Below are 21880 nucleotides of genomic sequence, written 5' to 3'. Positions count from 1 at the left end.
CCGCTCTTCCTGACTAAAAACCCTTTCACACCTTTTCATTGCGATGATAGTGAAGACTGTAGCCTCTGACGTGGCCCGTGAGGCCTGCAGTCTGGCCACGGCCTCCCTCCCCGCATCCCCAGCCTCATCTTGTGCCACCCGCCCCTTCCTTGCCTTGCTGGCCCTCCTGCAGCAGCTGCTCAAGCTCTGAGCTCTTTTCCACCTCAGTGCCTTTGCACAGAACATTCCCTTTATTGGAATTCGTCCCCACCCCCAGCTCTCAGCTCAGGTGTCCCTTCCTCAGGGATGTCTCTCTGATTATCTGACTTAGGACACATTCCCTGTCCCGGGCCCTTAAAACTTTGCACCTTTCCTTCCCTCCGTTTGGAAGTTTGTCATTCTCTACTGGTTGCTTCTGCCAGTCTCTCCATTTGGGGGTTAGCTCCGCAGGGGCAGGGATCACGTCTGCTTTAAGCTCCCCGGGTATCCCCTTTGCCGCACACAGTGCCTGGTACGTAGGAGACGTGTCTACGTGTCTGTGAAGTGGAAGAGCATCGTGGGTGCGGGGCTGGTGCAGGGCGCCCAGGTGGGTCAGGGGAGGGAGAAAGTGGCTCCAGTGTGTAGCTGGGAGGGGGCGGGGAGGGCTCACGAGGCAGACAGCGCCGCCTTTTGGGTGCATGTGGACCTCCCTTCGGATGTGGGGACCTGCAGGACCATAAGAGTGGAGAGAGTGCTTTTCACACCAGGCTGTGGGGCTTGGACTTTATCCTGAAGGCTCAGGGTGGGAGCGATAAGATCAGATTTAACTGGAACGAGAGGCCCTGCTTAGGAGGGGGAACTGCCAGTGCAGGATGAACTCCGAGCAGTGGGGACACCGTGGTCACTGGAACCTGGCAGTTTTCTGAGATGGAGAGGGACTCATGCCACTGGAGGCTCAGCAGTGCCCCCTCCTCACTCCAGGGCCCCTGCGGTCCTGAGCGTTCCTTGCTCAGCCGTGACGGGCCAGCCTCTGAGCGGTCCGGCCCGGCCCTCCTGGGCCCGTGCAGGACGATGCCCCGCCCCCCTCACCTCTTGGGTCCCGTCAGCTGTTTGGCTGTATGAAGTGGATCTGGGAGGGTGCTCTTCCCTCGCCGCGGGGACGTCGGCAGAGAACGCACACTTGGCACGTTGCTTCTTCGCATCATTACCTGAAAGGAAGCAGCATTTCAGTAGCCCAGCTCCCTACCCGCTACCCCTTATCCTTTTAAAAAACAAGTTGATTGAGATGCACATATCATACGATTCACTCTTTCAGAGTGTACCATCCAGTGCTTTTTAATGTATCCACAGATGTGTACAACCATCACTGCAGTCAGTTTTAGAACATTCTCATCACCTCAAAAAGAAACGCTGTACCCTTTAACTGTCACCCCCCGCCCACCCCAGCTGTAGACAACCACCACTTTCTGTCTCTGTAGATTTCCCTGTTCTGGACTTTAATATGCGTGGGATCATATAATACACCATCTTTCGGAATTCCCTGGTGGTCTAGTGGTTAGGACTCCACGCTTGCACTGCTGAGGGCGCGGGTTCAATCCTTGGTTGGGGAACTCAGATCCCACAGGCCACGTGTAGAGGCCAAAAAAAAAAAAAAGACAGTACTATCTTTTGTGACTGGTTTCTTTCCCACAGCATAATGTTTTTAAGGTTCATCCATGTTGTACTGTGAATCTGTGCTTCTTTCCTTTTCACAGCTGAATAATATTCCATTGTATGGCTAGACCACATTGTGTCTGTCCAGTCATCAGCTGGTGGACATTCGGTGGTTTCCACCTTTTGACTGTTATGAAGAAAACTGTCGGAAACACTCATGCGCATGTTTTTATGCGTACGTGTGTTTTCATTTCTCTGGGGTGTACACCCGGGAGTGGAATTGCTGGGGCAGGTGGTCGGTTGAGGAGCCGCCAGACTGTTTTCCCTGGTGGCTGTACCATTTTAGATCCCCACCGCATATAAAGGTTCCAGTCTCTCTACATCCTTGCCAACACTTATCTGACTTTGATTTTAGCCATCCTAGTGGGCGTGCAATGGTATCTTGTAGTTTTGAATTGGTTTAAAATTTCCCTGGCAGCTAATAATGTCAAGCATCTTTCTGCGTGTCTGTCGAACACTTGTATATCTTCCTTGGAGCCCTCCTTATACTCTGTGTGCAAATGTCTAGAGCCCTCAGATTTGCCTTTTTCCTCCTCCAGACTGTTGGGCGCCCACAGCAGGGTGGTTAGGAGTGCTGATAACTGGAGCCCTTGCCTGGACTCACAGCTGGCCTCCCCACTGCTTGCTGGCTGGCCTTTGGCATGTGCTCAGTTCCCTCATCTATAAAAAGTGGACAGCTGTCGTCCACACCTCCCAGGACTGTGGGGGGACTGAGTATGTTAACACGTGTCCAGCCCTCAGAGCACTGGTGATCCTCGAGGCGTGAGTTGAGAATCTGCTGGGGCCCGGCCCCGGGGCAGGAAGCGGGCCCGCATGTGGCCCGCCGCTCCCTGGCGGTGTAGCTGCAGGCTCCAGTGTCCTCCTGAGATGCTGGAGGACATCGGAGGGGGTGACTTTCAAGACCCTTCCCTCTCCGTTCTGTGGGGATTGGCTCGGCCGCGCCGCAGTAACGAGCAGCTCCCGGGACGCAGCACAGGCCTCCTTCTGCCCTGTACCGCACACCCTCCAAGGGCTGGCTGAGCTCTGCTTCACGTCTGGGACCCGGATGACAGGCAGCTGCTGACGGGTCCTGGTGGCCGAGGGAAGAGACCTCAGTGAAGCTCGTCCTGACTCTTAATTTCTGCCCCAAAGTGACACAAGCTGGGGACTCCTAACATTTCAATGGCCACACAGGTCCTCCAGGCAGGGATCGGGGAAGTAGGAGCCGCCTGCAGGCCGGAGAGCCGAACACGGTGAACAGCAATACACAGGGCCCTTTTCTTCTAAAAAATAAAAAAGACGCTTCAACAAGTTAACATGCATGATGCCCTCGGCCCCAAGTGCGTGCAAGCATTCACCACTCTTACTGTTAGCACCTGGTGTGTGAGAACACGTGTAAAACACTCCGACCAGCTGGAGCACTTAGCGACCACTCAGTTGTGTTGGCTTGTTATCATACCCTGACGATAGTCTAGCAGCCTTACCTGTGACTGTCGGTTGCAGCCAACTTGAGAGTGCTTAGAGAAGTCAGTGAGACTGTGATTATGAAAGTGTCCCCAAGTGAGAGTTGTGCTCTGTGACGGGGGGTGGAAATATGGACTGTCCTTAGAGGCAGGGCCGGGTGGCCTTCAGGGGGACTTTGGATACTGTGCCTGGCTCCACCGCTCACCAGCTCACCCACCTGGGCCTCGGTTTCCCCACCTGTCATGCCAGGAACACACCAGGATGCCAGCAGAAGACGGTGGCATTGAGAGCAGTGGTACCCAATCCAAAAGGCCATTGCCGTGAACAGCGGTGATCACCTCCAAGACCACAGCTCCGTTTTACTCCGAGACCCCTCTGGCTCCGAAATGATTTCACAGCTGTGTTGACTCAAACCCTGTCGACCTCGGATGTTTATTGAGCAGCTGCCACCATGGGGCTCTGTACTGTGTGCTGTAGGCACAGAGGGAAGTAGGAGAAACAACAGTTTTTGTGGTTGGAGGCTTTCTAATCTGGTTAAGATGATGTCTAAACCTATCAAAAGTTAAGTGAGTTTCTGTCTGTTTTGGGGGCAGTGCCTGGTGGCACGTGGGCCTTCTGGACGGGGGTCAGAGCCCTGAGCACCAGGGAATGATTCAGGCCATCACCATGGAGCCACGGGAGAGGCCACCGTTTCCCGAGCACATCCCAAGTGGCCCTCTCTGCCTTGGGCACTCCACATCTGGTATCTGTCTCGTTTGGTACTTATATGTCAATCCATGGAAAAAATGGAATTACTTCCCCATTTTTTTAGGTGACAAAACTGAGGCCCAAGGAAGTTAAATCACTTGCCTACAGCCAATCAGTAAGAAGGTGGCTTGTGCTCTTTTCAGATATGCTTCAGAGGGGCTTTGGCCGGCAGCGGACAGACCCCTGGAGGGTTGAGAGCCAGTGATTCCCGGTCACTGTCTAGCATTGCTCTGACATCGTTGGTGCCACGTGATGATAAAATGTTGGCCGGCAGAGGCCAGGGGAGGCAGAGCTGGGCAGATCTGGTGGCCCTGGCCCGAGGACAGATCCTGTCCCGGGGAGGCTGTGAGGTCAGCCTCTCCATGACTGCTGCCCTGGGTCACGAGGCCCCTCCTCCCATGGCGGAAGTGGCCACACAATCTGCCCATTGTGCGTCCAGGCCAGGCCAGCGGGCAGTGGCTGTGAATCTCTCATTCTGCCCCAGGGAGCTTGGGGCCATTTAGGGCCATTGAGGGTCTGCAGGGCCTTTCCCTGTGGCGGGGGAGGCCAGCCCCCCAGGAAGACGCACAGCTTTATGACCCTGCCTGTTACCTGCCCAGAGCAGAGATGGACTTTGTACAGCACTGGGTGGGGCGGTGGGAGGGACGGCCACGCGAAAGCCTGAGCTTACCCGGCGCACTGGCTGTGGTCCCTCTGTGTGTGTGCGTGGACAGTCACCATTTCACAGCTCAGGGTTGGAGGTCTTCTGCGTTTTAGAAATACTACTGTTTGCTAATAATACATTTTCCTAAAGTCATAGGGAAAACTTGTGTATACATGTCATTTCAGGGCTCCTTAGTTCGGCCCTGTGGACGTGTTGGGCTCCTCGAGTACCAGTATCTGGGTTTTGGAGATTGGGAACTCCCACCAAGAGGTCTGTAGTCCTGTGGGTTCTTTTTTTTTTTTTTTTTTTTTTTTTTTTTTTTTTTTTTTTTTAGCGTTCCGCGGGCCTCTCACTGTTGTGGCCTCTCCCGTCGCGGAGCACAGGCTCCGGACGCGCAGGCTCCGCGGCCACGGCTCACGGGCCCAGCCGCTCCGCGGCATGTGGGATCTTCCGGGACCGGGGAGCGAACCCGTGTCCCCTGCATCGGCAGGCGGACTCGCAACCACTGCGCCACCAGGGAGGCCCCCTGTGAGCTCTTTATTTCAGGAACATCTACGGCAGGAAGGTGTCTTCCACTCTCTTCCTGGCCTCTTTGGGACCATGACTCCCTGACTTGCTTCTGTGCCACCCTTGTGGTCTGTGTGCCCACGATAAAGGCCCATGTGGTTTCTTTTGACTTTGTGTAATAAATCACAAAGTCTCTCACCAGCCAAGAGTAAAGCTGCTCTGGTGGGCCACGGACTGGGCCTCCGCTGACCTCCGTCCTCTGGAGACGGACAGAGTGAGCCACGAGGACCTTCTGTGAGCCCCTCCCACGCTGGCTGGGGTCCATGCCCCCTGCCTAAGGCCTCACACACTCCCTGGATTCCAGCCCCTGATCTGGCCGGTATCTCTCAGTCTCTCTATCGATCCATGAGATCATTCATCAAATAACCACTGTGTCATTCATTCCACAAATCTTAATTGAGAATTTGCTGTGTGCCAGGAATCCTAAAAGACATCGCAGATACAAAAAATAAGACAGATCAGGTGGATGCAGCCCCTTTCCCCACGGAGTGTGTGTGTGTGAGTGTGAGTGAGTGGGTGTGTGTGAGAGTGTGGGTGTGTGTGTGAGTGTCTGGGTATGAGTAAGGGTGTGTGTGTGTGTGTGTGTGCGTGTGTGTGTGTGTGTTGCTATAGGGGAGGCAGGGTTGATGCTAAGAAAACATAAGTAAATGGAGGAAAAGCACCAGTCTCCATTTATGGTAAGTTCTAGGAGGAAGAAAAATCAAGACCTGTGATAACAGGGAGGGTGTTATCACCTCTCTGAGGAGGTGACACTTGAGCGGAGGCCTAAAAGGCCTAGTGAGCAGGGGGAGGGAGTGAAGCAGGCGAGGGGGCTACATCTGCCAGGCCCCTTGGCAAGACGGGCGCAGAGGCCTGCGGACCTGGAATGGGCTGGTGCAGCTGAGCGCAGCAGCGGCGGGAGAATGTGCGGACCGAGGGTACACTGGCTGCCACTTAGAAGAGGGCTGAGGGTGTGCAGCAGGAAGTGAGACAGTTGTCGCAGCGCTAGGGGTCATTGCCAGGGTCACGGCCGGCAGCAGTAGCTGTCTCTGTTCTCTGTTCTCCTGCAGCCAGAGGCTGGGAAGGCGGGGTGGCCTCGTGCAGGGGTGAGGCGCCCAGGCCTCCCCTGGCCCAAGTGGCCCCGCGTCCCAGAGTTCAGCGGCACACTGCGAACTCTGCTGTGGCTTCAGACGACTCCTCTCTCCCCGCCAACAGCGCTGGGGTGCCCCAAGTCCTGGCTGTAGCCTTGCTCACCCAGCAGGGCAGGAGCAGGCGACTGTAGGCCTTGGGGAGACCTACGCTTGCTCTGGGAACTGGGAGTCTGACTCCGGCTGGAGGGCTGTGGCCCCGGCTGGGCGGGCAGAGCCGGCCTGTGGCCGGGGTCCTGGGAAGCGGCCTGAAGGCAGGGGCCGCTCCCCAGGCTCACCCGGACAGGTGTGTGGAGAAGGCGTGCGTGGTTAAGACAGGTGCTTAAGGAGTGAGAGGCTGCTGCTGAGCCGGGGCGGAACCGAGCTGCTGGGACCAGGCAGCCCCTGTCCGCTTCTCACTTCGCTCAGCTGTTGGCTGTGACACCTGGTCACATAACCACTGGGACCCCCTCCGGTCCCGACAGTGACCCCTCAGTGGAAAGGCCAGCCTGTCCTGGTTCAGTGTCAGCCCTTGTGGAGATGCCTTCTCCTGGCTGGCACCCAGCCCTGCAGATCCCTCCCCAGTCCCGGAGGTGGTGTGTGGCCAAGGTCTCTGTTTGCCTGAGGACCTGAGTAGTGCCCTGGCAGTGTGACAGGGCATGTGACATTTGTCAGGTGCTCAGCCTGGCCGGGCACCTTGCCAGCCTCCCGCTGACGGGAGGTGGAGAACACATAAGTTTGGTGCTGAGGTCTGGGGACAGAAAGGGAGGTATTGTTCTAGTCGGGGGCCTGGAAGCGGGGGAGTAGGTGTTTGTTGTCTCAGGTGGTAAAGTGTTCCATTTCCTCCCCGCCCCCTCTTCCTCAGCGTTCGGGGTTACACTTTGATGGGATTGCTTTTTCTTCATGGACTTTTTGTGAGCTCTGTCAAAAACAGTGTGTCGTCCCCATGGGGACCCCGGTTTTCTCTCCTAGATGGCTGAGCGAGGCGCGTGTCACCGCAGACCGTCTGGGAAGATGACTCAGGCGGATGGACAGTCGTGGGTGGCATCCAGCCTGGAGATGGGATGGATGCCACTGGCGGGCACACTGGGGCGGGTGTGCAGGTCACACACCCAGGATGCTGGGGCCCAGCCCCGCCTCCACAGGTGCTCTGCTTCCCTCCCCCCACCCCCCATCTGGAAGGGGTTTCCCTCTGCTCCGTCAGTGGCACAGGTCACATCCAGTTCATTCTAGAGCCTGGCGCCTGGGTGCTCCAACCTCTTCTTGTCTCTTCTGAACCCCTGGTTCTGTGACTTTTGTTCACCAGCAGGGACAGTGGGGCGTTATTGCTGGCGTTCTGCTCCCAGGAAGCTTCCCAAACGCTCCAGTGTTTCTCCCACCTTCTGCCCCCAGGACAGTGAGTTTAACCAGCCTATTCGTGCTCTGTGGTTCTGGTGGATTCCGTAGGCATGGCCTTGCCCATGTCCCCTCCGTCTGGCTCTGTGCCGTCTGACGTAGGTAACACGTGCACATGCAGCAAATTCAAGGAGCCTTTTCCCACCCCTGCTGCCCAGCCAGCGCATCCCCGTCTTGGGGGCAGCCATGGTTGCAGCAGCCTAGAGCCTTTTTAGGGGAGTTCCATGTACATGAGCAAAGACGGTCTTCCCGTCCTCACACAAAGCCATTATTCTGTGTGATCTTTCTTGGAAATGATTTCATATCAGTCCTTCCTTCAGGCTGCCTTATTCGTTTTAAAGGCTGCATAGTATTCCATTAAATGGCCTTAGACCCTTTTCTTAACCATTTCTCTACTGATAGACACTTAGGACATTTCTGATCATGTTTCGGAAACACGCTGCAGCGATTAAGTATCTTTGTACCTATATCTTTGTGTGCACATGTATGGAATTATGTGGGATAAATACCTAGAAATAGAAATGCTGAATTTATGTAGTCTTAATTTTGGCTGTTGCCCAATTTCTCTCCATAGAAGTTGGGCCAATAACACTCCCTCCAAACAAGTGCTGGCCCATGTCCCACCACTTTGGGAGGTGTTTCTGATCGGTTGAATTTGGCCAAGTTGCAGAGAATCGGAGAGTGCTGGGACCCTAGCAATCACCTCCTCATCCTGTTGTGTTTTTCCGTGGGGCACTCAGGGCCCTGGGAGGGGCAGTGTCTGGGCCACCTTGCTCCTGTCTGGTGCTCGTGCACACCCTGCCTTTCTCCTCTGTGCTCCCTGTGCTACAAGGGCCTCACCACCCGGGCCTGAGCTCGTGGGTTTAAATAACGGGTCTGAAGAGCAAAATAGGCTGAGGGGCAAACTGCATCGTCATTTTCCTTTCAGCAGCTCTGCCAGATCAGAGACAGTATTGTGCCAAAGGTCAGGCAGCATCTCAGTCCTTCCTGAACTGCGAAGCCCGGCGCACGTGCCCCCAAGGCCGGCACTGTGCCTGACACGCTGCCCAGGCCTCGTCCCTTCCGAGCTCGGCCCCTTAGCCTTGCACACCTCTAGACAGGTCACCGCCAAACTCAGAGCTGGCTCGTCACTCCCCGCCTCAGGACCCTATTGCTTTAGGATCAAGTCCAAGCCCCTTGGCTGGTCTGTCTCCAGCTGCCTCTCCCGCCTGTCTTCACCTACGTCCACCTAGCCACGCGGGCCCCTCACCCCATGCCTCTGCTTTTGGAATGTCTTTTCACGTGTCCCATGCCTGTGACCCTTTGTGGCTCAACGTCATTGGCTTCCAGAAACCCTCTCTCCCCTCCTCTTCCCCGCTCTCCCACCTGCTCCCGCATATGGCAACCCTGCCCTACTCTGTTATCACCAGTCACCCCCGCATCTCTGTCCACTTACAAGCCCCCAGTGAGGGTGGGTGGGATGTGGCCGCTCTGAGGCTGAATAGGTGACCCCCTCCCTCCCAAACACACATACACACCCATCAGGGGCTCTCACCCTCCCTGGTCTCGTGCTGTCTGGGAGGCCTCAGGCTGGGCGCACAGACACCTGAGATCTCTCTGGAATACAAACGAGGGTTGATTAAGACCAAGGCATCTACTGGGTGGGGAAGCCCAGCTCTCGCTGGGAGCCATTTGAGGAGAGTTGGAGAAGCAGGTGAGGACAAGCCGTCTAACACGCCAGGCTGAGTCTGTGAGGGCTAGAGGGTCATCTGGTGACTGCAAAGGACAGTCTCAGGCTGTGTATGGGCTTGGTTGAGCTAGTGAGTGGGTGTCTGTCCCCGACATGGAGCCATTATCTGTCACTCGTGCGCCCGTCCTGCTGGCCTTCCCTCTGCTGTGTCCTACCACCCGCCGAAGTTGTCCTGTGCAGTCACGGTGCTGTGCACCTGCTCGAGGGCAGCAGGCCCTGGGCTCCCATGTAGCAGTCGGGCTCCATCAGGCCCAAAGAGCTTTCTTTCTTTGTTTATCATGCCACAGAATCAAAGAATCCTAGAACCTAAAAGTCAGAAAGGATGTTAAAAATACATTATTCTGACTCTCTTGTTTATAGACGAGAAAACTGAGATACAAATAACTTGTGACCTTCAGAAGCACACATAAAGTTAATGGTGATTCCGGGACTTGAACCCAGATTTCTAGACTCTGCCTTTGCCTTAACTTTCACAGTGCCTCAGGGTCCTGGTGCTGGGGTCCGGACTGCCCTGGTGCTGCAGCTGGCCTGAAAGGGGTGGGCTGCCAGTGATTGGAAGGCAGAAGCCTTGGCTGGCTGGCTGTCAGGGACAGTTACACAGGTTGCACACTGAACAGCTCAGTAGGCTGCAGATGGCTCCCTGTGTGGCTGGACTCAGCGGTCCTGCCCCAAGTATGTACTGGATGGTGCCACAACCTTCTCTTGGCTCCTGGGAGCCTACTCTCGAGGTTTAGCTGCAGGAATCTCCAGGCGTAGCCCTGTGCCAGATCCGGCTGCCTCTTTAGACGCTCAGCCTATGATTCTTGAACAGCCATGGCTGCCAGGGTTTAGCTAGGGCTGTGGCTGCCTGGTGCACTGTTACATCAAGGCGCTGGGGCCTAGTGTGGATTCCTCAGGACTCTCCATGGTGTGTGGTTTTCTGTGAGCTCTAATGAACAGGCAGGTATTCTGAGTGGTGCCAGGAAGGCTTTGACTCAGAGACATTGGGTCCTGGCCTCAGTTGATTACAGGCTTCGGTGGTCTGCCCAGAGGATTTGTTAGTTGTCCACCCAGAAAACTCTGCTCAGCCCGGCTCATGACCTCATCCTCACCTGCGGCTGCCCTCCCAGCGACCGGTCTCGCTCTCTGCAGAAGCATATACTGTGCCTCTGAAGGTGGGATCGCTGGCGACACTGCTGCAGTGTTAATCCTCCCTCCACGGGGCCCATTCCTTCACCCAGCAGTGTCCACAGCGGCCCTTCTGTGCGTCGGGCACGCGTCCTTCCCTTGGTGCCATGCGGATCCTCCTCCCAGAGGCCGCTGTGGACTCCGGCGTCCGGCCATATGCCATTTGTTTGCTCTCCTAAGAAGTGTCTGTCTTCAGTTGTGTTAGTTTGTCTTGATCCCAGGTTGGGGACAGATGCAGACTCTGGCCCAGTGTGGTGGTCCCTGGGGGCCTTCGAGTGAAGAGTGAAGCAGGATACAGACCCTGGGGTGAGGGGGGAAGCAGATGGGCCTGCAGCCTTTCCTTTTTTTTTTTTTTTTTTTTTTTTTTTTTTTTTTTTTTTTTTTTTTTTTTTTTTTTTTTTTTTTTTTTTTTTTTTTTTTTTTTTTTTTTTTTTTTTTTTTTTTTTTTTTTTTTTTTTTTTTTTTTTTTTTTATCTTGTGCTGCCACCAGACGCAGTGTGCCTGGCCTCACGGGCTGAACCACCAGGCTAAAGGCCTCTAGGCTAAAGACTTGGCCTGGCAGAACATGAGAAAGGCTTACTTTTTTCCCTTTTAACATAAGTTTTAAAAGAAGGTTTTTAGATCTGAGAAAATGTAAATTTTTTTCACGTCAAAATTATTTAGTGACACCAAGATTCTAAGATCCTAAGGCTTCTGATTCCCAGTATAGTTTTCATTCCACTAAACCTCCATGACTTGGTGCTTAAGGAGAGGGTCAGCATCACCACATGGTAACTGTTTGCCCACGTAAAAGTACCCAGGCTTTTTTGTTTTATGTAAATAAATAGATAATGGAAAATTAAAAAAAAATTTTTTTCTTTTTAAAGAATGAACCTGAGTGATCCTGGCTTTAGCTAGAATTGAGATGCTTCTCTTTCACCCAGGTTTGCTGTGCCTGTTTCACTGACTAGAAACTAGAGGGCTCTGGAGCCAGATGGTGTGGGTTCAGGTCCCATCTTGGCTACCTCCTAGCTGGGGGAGCCTGGGCAAGGTACTGAGGTTCTCTGAGCCTGAGTTTCTCTGTCTATCAAATGGGGCTGCTAACAGGACTTACTATATAGGGTTGCTGTGAGGAATAAAATGTCAGTTGCTGCTAGGTGTAGGACATTGTCCTGCACTTGGTGAGCGTTTAGGAAAAGTTAGCTGCTATCATTATTACTGTTGTAACTGTCAATAACAGTAACGCATCCTAGCATCTTGCCAGGACCTCCATCATGGTGTCAAGACTTGAGGAACTAGAAGCTTCCTGGCTTTCACCTCCCACTTGGTGTGGAAGGAGCTCGTTAAAAAGCCAGGCTTTGTGCCATCAGCTGAACGCTCTGGGTGCCGGTCATGCTCTCAGGAAGAGCCAGAAGGAGTGAGATTATGCTGAGTAAGCCCAAGGTCACCCCCTTTCCTGTAAAAGCCCCCACGAGTAATTTTTAACAGCTACAAGGAAGTCATTTGAGTTCTTCCTCAGTACGCGTTTGGTGGCTGAGCGTTAACTGAAACACCCTGATTCGTGGGCTTCTGGGAATCTTCTTGGAGAGTTTCTTCTGTGCTTGGCGTGTGGGGTTCATCTTGAGTGCCGACGCTTCTCTACTTCGAGAACCAAGTGATAATCAGGATTCTGAAGTCCCTTTGGGGTATTTAGCACAAAAGGTGGTTGTAATTCCCAAGGGATCGCCGCCGTGATCGGTGGTGATGGCTCCCAGGGCCGTGGAGGTGGTCATGGTGGAATTGGGCCCCGTTTTCCCCTTTTTTTTTTTTTTTTTTTTGCGCTATGCGGGCCTCTCACTGTTGCGGCCTCTCCCGCTGCGGAGCACAGGCTCCGGACGCGCAGGCTCAGTGGCCATGGCTCACGGGCCCAGCCTCTCCGTGGCATGTGGGATCCTCCCGGAGCGGGGCACGAACCCGTGTCCCCTGCATCGGCAGGCGGACTCTCAACCACTGCGCCACCAGGGAAAGGCCCCGTTTTCCACTTTTGATCCACTCCACATGGGAGGCTGGAGTCCCAGACCGGGTAAGCACAAGGCAGGCCACACTGCAGAGCAGGGACTTCAACCCAGGGCCTTGCTGTTTAGTCCAGTGCTTGCTTTCTCTCCGTGCCCACCTTTTTTTTTTTTTTTTTTTTTAATTGAAGTCTAATATACACAGAGAAAAGTGTGCATATTGTGAATAGCTTGATGAATTTTTGCTACACACAGATACACCACGTACCGAGCACCCGATGAAACAGCAGAGCAGTGCCGCTCCCCTGAGCCCGGCCCAGCCCAGCCCTGCCTGGCTCTGCCCTGCCCTTTTCCTCTCCTTCCTCAGCCTTGGGCAGTGGGCTCCCTTCCTACTCCCAGTGCAGAGCTCCTGTCCTGCCCCGTGACATTCTCTTCCCGGGGTGGGGAACAGGGCCACTGGAGGGAAGGAAGCCAGTTACCAAACCAAGAGATGGACTTTCTCCAACAAACTGGGCGCCGTCAATTCCCCATTCCATGAATGGCTTCCAACCTGGTCCCCACCCCCCGCCACTGGTCCTGGCCAGCAGGATTTTGGTGAAATTCTCCCTCCAGGCTGCAGGTTAACGCAGAATGCTTGGCAGGGAGCCGGTGCTTAGCTCACCCAGCCCTGCACGTGCTCCTTGTTAGCATTCGCCGTGTTGTTGCCTGCCCTGCCTCCGCCGGAGATTGACAGCACCCCAAGAACAGGGCATCAGGCTCGCTCCCGCTGTGGGGCTTGCATAAGCGCCTGCTGGATGTGAACCCACGAAGCCATCTTTCAAACAACCGGCCACCCAGAGACCCAGTAGGAGACTCTGCTCGTTCGTGGGAGGTCCAGGCAGCTCCCAGCCTCTCCATTCTCCTCCCACCGCTGGCCCCAGGCTTCGGTCCTCTGTTTCCTATTCTAGACCTGCCCTACTGAGTTGTGGACAGATGAGGACTGAGGCTTACAGAGGCCCCACATAGCAAGTGGGGAAAGCAGGAATTTACGCGGGTCTGGCGGCCTCCAGCACCTTCCTACGCGTGAGACCTCTTCCCAGCGTTGGTCTTCCCTTGGCAGAAGTGGAAGCTGAGACCCAGATTGGAGACGGGGCTCCCAGCACTGTGTGTGGTGGCCCTTCCTCCATCCTAGCTGGCCTTCCCCCAGAGGCGTAGATTTCCAGAGCCGTCCATCAAACCTGAATTCCCAGTCCTGCCGTCGGGGTTAGAGGCTAGGCTGTGCCCGGCTGGGCTGTCAGGGGCACACGGCCCAGCAGGCAGCCTTCCAGCTGCTGGGTCCCAGGCGTGATGAGGTGAGGCCGTGCCCGGGCACTCCCTCACTCCAGAGCACCAGGTCCAAGGCAGGTGGCATCCTGGACCCACATAAGCTCCTGCTGTTAATGCTGGCCGGTTTAGCTATTTTTTCTTGCTTGTACTTTTGGTATCATACCTAAGAAACCATTGTCTAATCCAAGGTCACAAAGATTTACACCAGTGTGTTCTTCTAAGAGATTTATAGTTTTAGCTCTTACCTCATAGGATTTTTATGTTAAAAGAAATAGTACTTGCAAACCGCTTTACCCAGTGGCGTGCATGTAGCCAGTCCTGGGTAAACGGTAGCTGCTGTTATTCTAAATTATTATCAATTATGATTATTTATTATCATCTTTACCATGAGTAACTCTCATTGTGTTTCCCATCTGGGTGGCGGGGAGTTGAGGAAAGGGAGGACCTCGTCACCTTCCCCACTCCCTCCATTTCCCCCCAAACTTTTTGTTTTGGAAAATTTAAAAATGCTTGAGAGGATGCTGCAATGCACTCCCCCATACATCACCCAGCTTCACGAGTCAGCAGCTTGTGGCCGCTGTGCTTTCACCTGTGCCTCACCTACTTCTTTCCCTGTGCCCGGTTATTGTGAAGCAGATGCTAGATAGACATCATATTTAATCTGTAAATTGTTTTAGTACACATCTCTGAAAAATGAGTCACCACTTTTTGTTTTTAATTGAAGTGTAAGTTGATTTACAATTTGTTGATCCCTGCTGTACAGCAAAGCGATCCAGTTGCACATGTATATACATCCTTTAGTATTCTTTTCCATTATGGTCTATCACAGGATATTGAATATAGTTCCCTGTGCCACCACTTCCTAGAAGGAGACCTGTGGTGTTTTGGGGGAGTGGGCCAGAGCCCTATTACCTCCTGAGGATCCAGCGGGTGGATACTGGGTGCCTTTCCTGCTTCCCTGTAAGGAGCGGGCTGGCCACCTGCAGCTGGGCTCTGTCAGGACCTGAGCTGTCTGCAGAGGGTTGCTCACTGCAGCCTCGGCTGCCCTGGGCCGGGGATCGTGTCATGCTCTAGATGCTCGCCCCAAGTGCAGAGGTGGCCCGCCCCCCTGTCTGCCAGGCAGGGTAGGGTACAATGGACTCAGAGATCTTAGGTCGGGTTGGGCCCTAAGGGTCCATGTGCTGCAGAACCATGAGAATCCTTTTTGTTTTTGTATCTACCAACTCTTTTCTTTTTTTAAAATTTATTTGGCTGCACCGTGCAGCTTTCAGGATCTCAGTTCCCCAACCAGGGATTGAACCTGGGCCATGGCAGTGAAAGAGCTGAGTCCTGGGGCTTCCCTGGTGGCGCGGTGGTTGAGAGTCTGCCTGCTAATGCAGGGGACACGGGTTCGAGCCCTGGTCTGGGAGGATCCCACATGCCGCGGAGCAACTACACCCGTGAGCCACAGCTGCTGAGCCTGCGCGTCTGGAGCCTGTGCTCCGCAACGAGAGAGGCCGCGTTAGTGAGAGGCCCGCGCACCGCGATGAAGAGTGGCCCCCGCTCACCGCAACTAGAGAAAGCCCTCGCACAGAAACGAAGACCCAACACAGCAAAAAAATAAAATGAATTAATTAATAAACTCCTACCCCCAACATCTTTAAAAAAAAAAAAAAAAAAAAAAGAGCTGAGTCCTAACCATTAGACCACCAGGGAACTCCCCCTACCAACTCTTTTCATATCTGTCACTGTCATCTCGTTGTCCATGGCAGCTCCCTGAGATAGGTTTTATAACAAAATGTACGTTTACACACAGGAAATGAAATGTCAGAGATTAATTCCAGTTTCTTCTCCACAGACATAAGGTGGCAGAGGCAGGATTTAAACTTGGGACTCCCACCTGCATTTTCTATTAGCTGAGAGCAAATCCTTGTGTCCCGCTCCTCCTTTCCTGGCCACGCATGGAACTGCAGAGGAAATGGTATCTCTCCTGTTCATCTCGGTTCATCTCTCATTCGGCTCAGATTCTCAGTGGGGAAAACTTGACCCCTGCCCACTCCTCCCAAGCCCAGCAGAGGGCCCGGTGCCCCTCTTGGCGTCATCACCCCATGGGCCTCGGGGGGCGGGGGCATCTGGCCCATCTGTGCCCCGTTGTCAGTATTCTCTAGACTTCTTCCTGGCCCTGCTGACCCCGAGCTATAGATCTCTGCGTTTCCCTTGCTTTAGCTGCTTAAAGCCAGACTCTTCCTTGTAAACTTCCAGGATCCCTTTCTAGGTGTTTCGGGGCAGACTGTCTAACAGAACATGTGTTTACCATTTGCCATGGAGACGGTTTGGGCCTTTCTTCCTCGAGTGGTGATAAAACGGTAACAGGGCGCTCACCCTTCCAGCAATTTGTTTGGTAATTCTAAGAGACCTGTGAAAAATGCATGAAGCCTGCGATACAATAGATAAACTGAAAGGCTTGGAAGAAAATCCGCTTGTGGATAATGGGGTGATTGGAAAAACTCTTTTTTTGCCCTCTCCGTCCTTGTCCCAAAAGAGATCACGTTTAGGAATAATTCTTCTGTTAATTCTGATGCTTTCATCCCGGGTCAAAAGCTTGTTGGTGCCTGCTTGTCACATCTTCCCTCCTTTGGTTTCTTCTAGCTTCTTTGGCTTCAATTCACGTCTTAATGAGTCTGAGTTCTCTCAATAAAGGCCGCTGCCCTAATATGCACAAAAGAGGAACCAGAACCAGCTTTGTGTTATCTGGCAACCATGTGGACGTTCTTCTCGGTTCTGCGGTGTGGACATTCTTCTCGGTTCTGCGGTGGGGACATTTGGGGGCGGGTCATGGTTTACTGGACCTCGGTGGCTGGGGGAGAATTGGGCCAGCCCATTGAAGCAACGTCTCTGATGTCACCTTCCTTTCGAAGGAAAGCAGTGAGCTTGTGTGTGTCCCTGCCATTACCTGTAATGCCTCTACCAGTGGCTGCCCGTCCTGTTCTAGAACAGCCCCGTGTGTGGCCTTGAAGTGTGCCTCCTAAACACTACTCCTAGGTTTCTCCAACTTACACTCGCAACTCACAGCCAAGGAAACCGAGACGAGAGAAACCAAATGGCTCGCCCAAGGTGACAGTGGAAGGTGATCACAGCGGGAGACTGGGTTTCTTTTTTTTTTTTTTGCTGTACGCGGGCCTCTCACTGTTGTGGCCTCTCCCGTTGCGGAGCACAGGCTTAGCAGCCATGGCTCACAGGCCCAGCCGCTCCACGGCATGTGGGATCTTCCCGGATCGGGGCACGAACCCGTGTCCCCTGCATCGGCAGGCGGACTCTCAACCACTGTGCCACCAGGGAAGCCCTGAGACTGGGTTTCTTGACTCTCAGTCCCTTGTTCTTCCCTCTGTACTGCACTGCTTCCTGGCAGGGGGTGGTGAGGGCATTGCAGTGCTTTCAGTTCGTAGCCCAGAACGTGAATTCATTGACCAGATCCGGTAGGGGAAAACCTAGAAGGCTGTCATTCGTCCAGTGTTGTTTGCACCCTGCACGATGCCCTGAGCGCTGTGGATGCTGTGAAGTTTGTTGAGTGGATGACCTTTTAACATGAGGACATTAACATGATTTCGGTCGTATATGTCGATCTTGGTGTCTCACGAATGACATGCTCTGGTGGCAGCGTAGATCTGGTTCAAAGGAGCAAGCTCCGGTGCAGGAGCAGTGCCGATGGGGAGAGTTGCCTCTGGGGAGCCCGCAGCAGAGAGGTTCAGTACCCTGAAGTGAGGCTGTAGGAGAGAGAACCTATCCAAGTTATATCCTTGGATAGACCTTCCTTACAGACATCTCTCACCTCGTTCCCACGTCCCCCGGGGGTGCCAGACGTGGGCCCTCCTGCATCAGCTGCCTGCTTGTTCTGTACGAGCAGGGCAGCGGGCCAGGCTCTCAGGAGGAGGAGGAAGTCGCGAAGGCAGCTTCTGTTCTGCATTTGGGTCTGCAGATGCACATGCTGGGAGAGGACCTTCTGCGGCGAGAGCGTGTAGGCCCTGTGGCGTTCACAGGTGTGAGGACGGGAAGAAGTCCTCCCCAGATGCGTGCACGGGCCACCCCTCAGGGACGGAGACTTCTTTTAAACATCCAGAGAAAAAGACACCAATAAGCTCATAACCAGCTACTTTGGTATGAAACACAAGGCGGGAACAGATTTTAGAGAGGTAGATATGAATCTCTGGCTTTCGTGTTGAGAGCTCTTAAAAATGATGACTAGGAACCAAAATAGGTTCACCAGGGGAAAAAAAAATCCCAAATGGAGTGTTCTTTTTTCTGATAAGGTTTACTAGAAGAGAAGCATTATGGCTTTTCCTCCTGGCCTCTGCTGACCTCACTGACAGATCTTGTGGAATGGGCGGGGAGGGGTGAATTAAGCTGGTGTATTTATTCCCTGGGGCTCCCGTAACAAAGTACCACAAACTAAGTGGCCTAAAACAACAGACATTCATTCTCTCGCGGTTAAGGAGGCTGGAAGTCTAAAATCAAAGTGTCTGCAGGATTGGTTCTTTCTGGAGACTGAGGGGGAATCTGCTGGTGGCCCGTGGTCCTTGGCCATCCTTGCTTGTAGCTGAGCTTGGTCACTGTCTTCATCTTCACACAGCCTTCTCCCTGTGTGTCTCCGTGTCCAGATTTTCCTCGTCTTGAAGATACCAGTCAATGGATGAGGGTCCATCCTAATCCTGTATAGCCGCATGTTAACTCGACTCCATCTGTAAAGACATTTCCAAATAAGGTCATGTTCACAGGGACCGGGGGTTAGGACTTGAACAGATCCGGCGGTGGGTGTGCACAATTCAACCCACAGTAACAACAGCTAGTGAATGGCCTTCCTTACACCCAGCCTTGTCTCTGAGCCCCTCTCCTGTTACTCCAGCATCCCCCATTTGTGTCCATAGAATCATGGAGTTTTAGAGCCAGAGGGATGGTCTTATTTACTTTGTCTTCCTGGCAAGCTGCCCTAGCCCCCTGTTGTGACTCGGAGCTCTTGGAGTCACAGAGGTGTCTCATGGGGGCCCAAGATCCCCGAGTTCTTTTCCTGGACACATCTTGCTCTGTCTTCTGTTGAATTACATTGAAAATAACGGTTTCTTGTTCCTCACGTGCCTTAACGTTATTTCCCCAAGAAGATTGTAACTGCCTTAAAGACTAACCTTATCATAGTTCTGCTTGCATTTCCATGGTCTACCATGAAGCTAATGGGTATTAAAAAGCACTTACTGGAGTGAGCACCTGCGGGCCGGGTGGCTGCCCCATGGCGAGTGTCTCATCACCTTCCCACAGACCTACTGAATCCTGGCATCCCACTCTCCCCAGCCCTGCCTCAGAACCCGTATCAGTGCAGGGCGCTGGCCACTCATTGAGCATAGTCCACCCGTGGAGCAGATCAGGTTTCAGGTGAGGCTTTATCCAGGAGTTGAACAAGCTGGCCAGAACTGAGTTGTTCTCCTTTTCTCGGCTCTGTTTTCTCGCTTTGGGCTCCATCAGCTCTCTCTCCTTCAGATCCCAGGATGACTGCTCCCAGCTGCCCAGTCTCCCAGCTTCCTCTTGTCCTCAGGGAGGGACAGTGCTCCTGTCCTAGCATTTCCAACAACAGCGCTGAGCCTGCCTCTGATTGAATGGACTCGGGTCACGTGTCCTCTCCTGAGCCGGCAGCCCCAGGAGGTGGAACATGCTGACTGGCCTGACCGAAGTCATGTGATCCCAGTGGGGCTGAGTGGGTAGAGGCAGTTTCCTGAGACCACGTGTTGCCTCAGCCAGAGGCCAGGGCTGGTGGGGGGATGGAGAACAGAGAGATGGATGCGGGGATGGCACGCGGGATGCAATCTTGCTTGTCACCCTCGTTTCAGCATCAGTCTTCCCTCTCTAACCGGAGGGAGTGTTCTTTCCTCTCAGGAATACATTGATGCCCACCCTGAGACCATTGTCCTGGACCCCCTTCCTGCCATCAGAACCCTGCTTGACCGGTCCAAGTCCTATGAGCTCATCCGGAAGATCGAGGCCTACATGAAAGGTACGGACGTGAGTGGCTCAGCATCCGTGGCAGTCGGCCCACCTCGTGGATACAAGGTGGTCTTTGCATGGGGTGGGAGGAGGGACGGGGGTCCGGTCTTTTTAAGCACTTGGACACAGGAGGCAGCTGTACGTGCTGGGGAGGGCCTTTCCTTCTCCGTCTGTGACCAGCAGAGTTAGGAAGAAAAAGTCCTGGGTGCTCTCTTTGGGAGACCGGCTCCAACCACCTCAAGTTTTGTTGTCTTAACGCCACGAGTGGTGATGAAGTGTCCAGGTGACACAGTGGTTAGAGAGCAGAAGTGCGTGTAGGATAGCTCAGCGGCAGGCGGGCGGGTGGAGTTACGTAACCGGGCAAAAGAGACAAATAGAGAAATTGAAGGGCCTTTGATCAAACACATGGACATATGTGATGTGGTGGCTGGACCTTGCGGGGTACGCTCTGTTCTCAACAGGCGCGAGCCCCCCTCTCAGCTGCGGGAGCGTCTCCTGCCAGCTGCGGGCCCCTGCCCCCGAGGACTCATCCTCCCCACATCCCAGGACAGGGCAGCTCCAGAGAAGTCAGGCTGCCTTTCCAAGGTGTTTGTTTATGTGAGAAGGGCTTTTTGGAAAGATTCACATTAACAGTAACCTCCGAGCTCTCCCCCCTGGTCCAGGCATTCCCTGCTGAGAGTTCTTGTTTAACTTTAAGAGAAAGTGCTTTGCCTGGGCCTTGGGGCTGCGTGAGAATCCATCCTAGAGGCAGGAGAGGCAGCCCTCGTTCCTGCCATCCAGGCCACATGTGTGTGACCTAAAGGGGCTGCCTTGAACCCTGACCTGGATGGTGACTTGGCCCCAGGTGTTGTTCACGTGATGGTTGGACCAGTGGGTGCTTTGGCTCACAGGACCAGCCTGGGAATAATAAGCGCAGGATTTATTGGGTACACGCTGTGTGCCCAGCACTGGGCTAAGCCTTCTTACAGTCTCTCTTCTGGTGCTTATTTATAAAGGTGGGCCTCCCTGTTTTGCACAGGAGGCTCTGAGAGGTTAACAGGTGTGCCAGCACCACCCAAGCCTGTAAGCTGCAGAGCTAGAATCTAGCCACGTCTCTCTGACTCAGGCTCCCCAGCTCCTAACCCCTAAGCTTGACTTTCATGTCCATAGTCAGAGGGCCCTGGATCTAGCAAGCACCTGGCATGGGTGCAGTCATGGACCCTGGTCAGGAGAATTGGTGAGTGCTTGGTTCTCTAAGGGACCTGCCCTGTCCAAGAGCTGGCTGGTGGACCTGGCTTTCCTGGAAGAGGTCTTGAGGCATTTTGCCCTGGGTGCCTGGCCATCACCAGGAGACAACATGGACATGACATTCCTGGGGGCCCCCAAAGCAGGCAGCGTTTTCCAACATGCCAGCATCCTCCCATCCTTGGGTCTGGAGTGGTCAGTGACCGTGTCAACTTCTGTTCCCCTTGCATTCCTTCCCTGGGTTGAACCAGAACCCCCAGATGAGAAGGAAGATCTATAGTGATGTTTTGGCTGAACGTTGGTTCTGGAAAGGAAATCCACCTTTTCCCAGGAAGTGTGTGTGTTAGATGCCAACTATTTGCGAAGGGACAGGAGATGACAGTATGGGGTCACCCAGGAATGGGAGCCACTGTTCCTGCTCAGCACTTTACACTGGAAAGCGCCGAGGCATCTGGATTGGATCTTGGAGTCTGTCTCCATTTTCATGGGTGGAGAATCAGGGCTGGGATCAAGTGTGAGCCCAGGCCTAGAGTGTGAGCATGCGTGTTCAGCGGGCTGGACTGCAGGGCGCACAGGCAGCAGGGTTGTCCCTGGGGGGGTGAGTACTGAGGGGGCGAAAGCCTCCCAGACAGGGTGGGGGTGTGAGCGAAGCAGGGAGGGAGCTGAAGTGGGGTGCTTGTGTGGACTTGCAGACCATCGGTCAGAGCGGGGACTTCGAACACCTTGGGCAGTTGGGAACTCCATTCGAGAGCAGCCTTTGAAGGTATGGGAGCTGGTGAGTGAGGAGATGAGACAGACCCCACTCAGCTCCAACCCAGCTGAGGTCAGCTCAGGGGCTGCCTGCTAGGGGGCCCAGTGAGAACTTGTTGACCAAACTCTCAAGACCGGCTTGGTCCTGGGCCAGCAG

The 21880-nt window shown here is 54.0% G+C and overlaps 1 protein-coding gene across 1 annotated transcript in view; it reads left to right on the top strand.

Moving 5' to 3' along the window:
* ITPK1 (inositol-tetrakisphosphate 1-kinase) overlaps positions 1-21880 on the top strand; it is a 163386-nt gene that overhangs the window by 97719 nt on the left and 43787 nt on the right. Inside the window, exon 4 of the mRNA XM_007454722.1 lies at positions 19642-19759. Coding sequence (XP_007454784.1) covers positions 19642-19759 — 118 coding nt within the window. The remainder of the gene's footprint in view (positions 1-19641; positions 19760-21880) is intronic.

This window comes from Lipotes vexillifer, unplaced genomic scaffold (genome assembly GCF_000442215.2).
Source record: "Lipotes vexillifer unplaced genomic scaffold, Lipotes_vexillifer_v1.1 scaffold1126, whole genome shotgun sequence".
Classification (NCBI taxonomy): Eukaryota; Metazoa; Chordata; class Mammalia; order Artiodactyla; family Lipotidae; genus Lipotes; species Lipotes vexillifer.
This window is presented reverse-complemented; position numbering and strand designations above follow the sequence as displayed.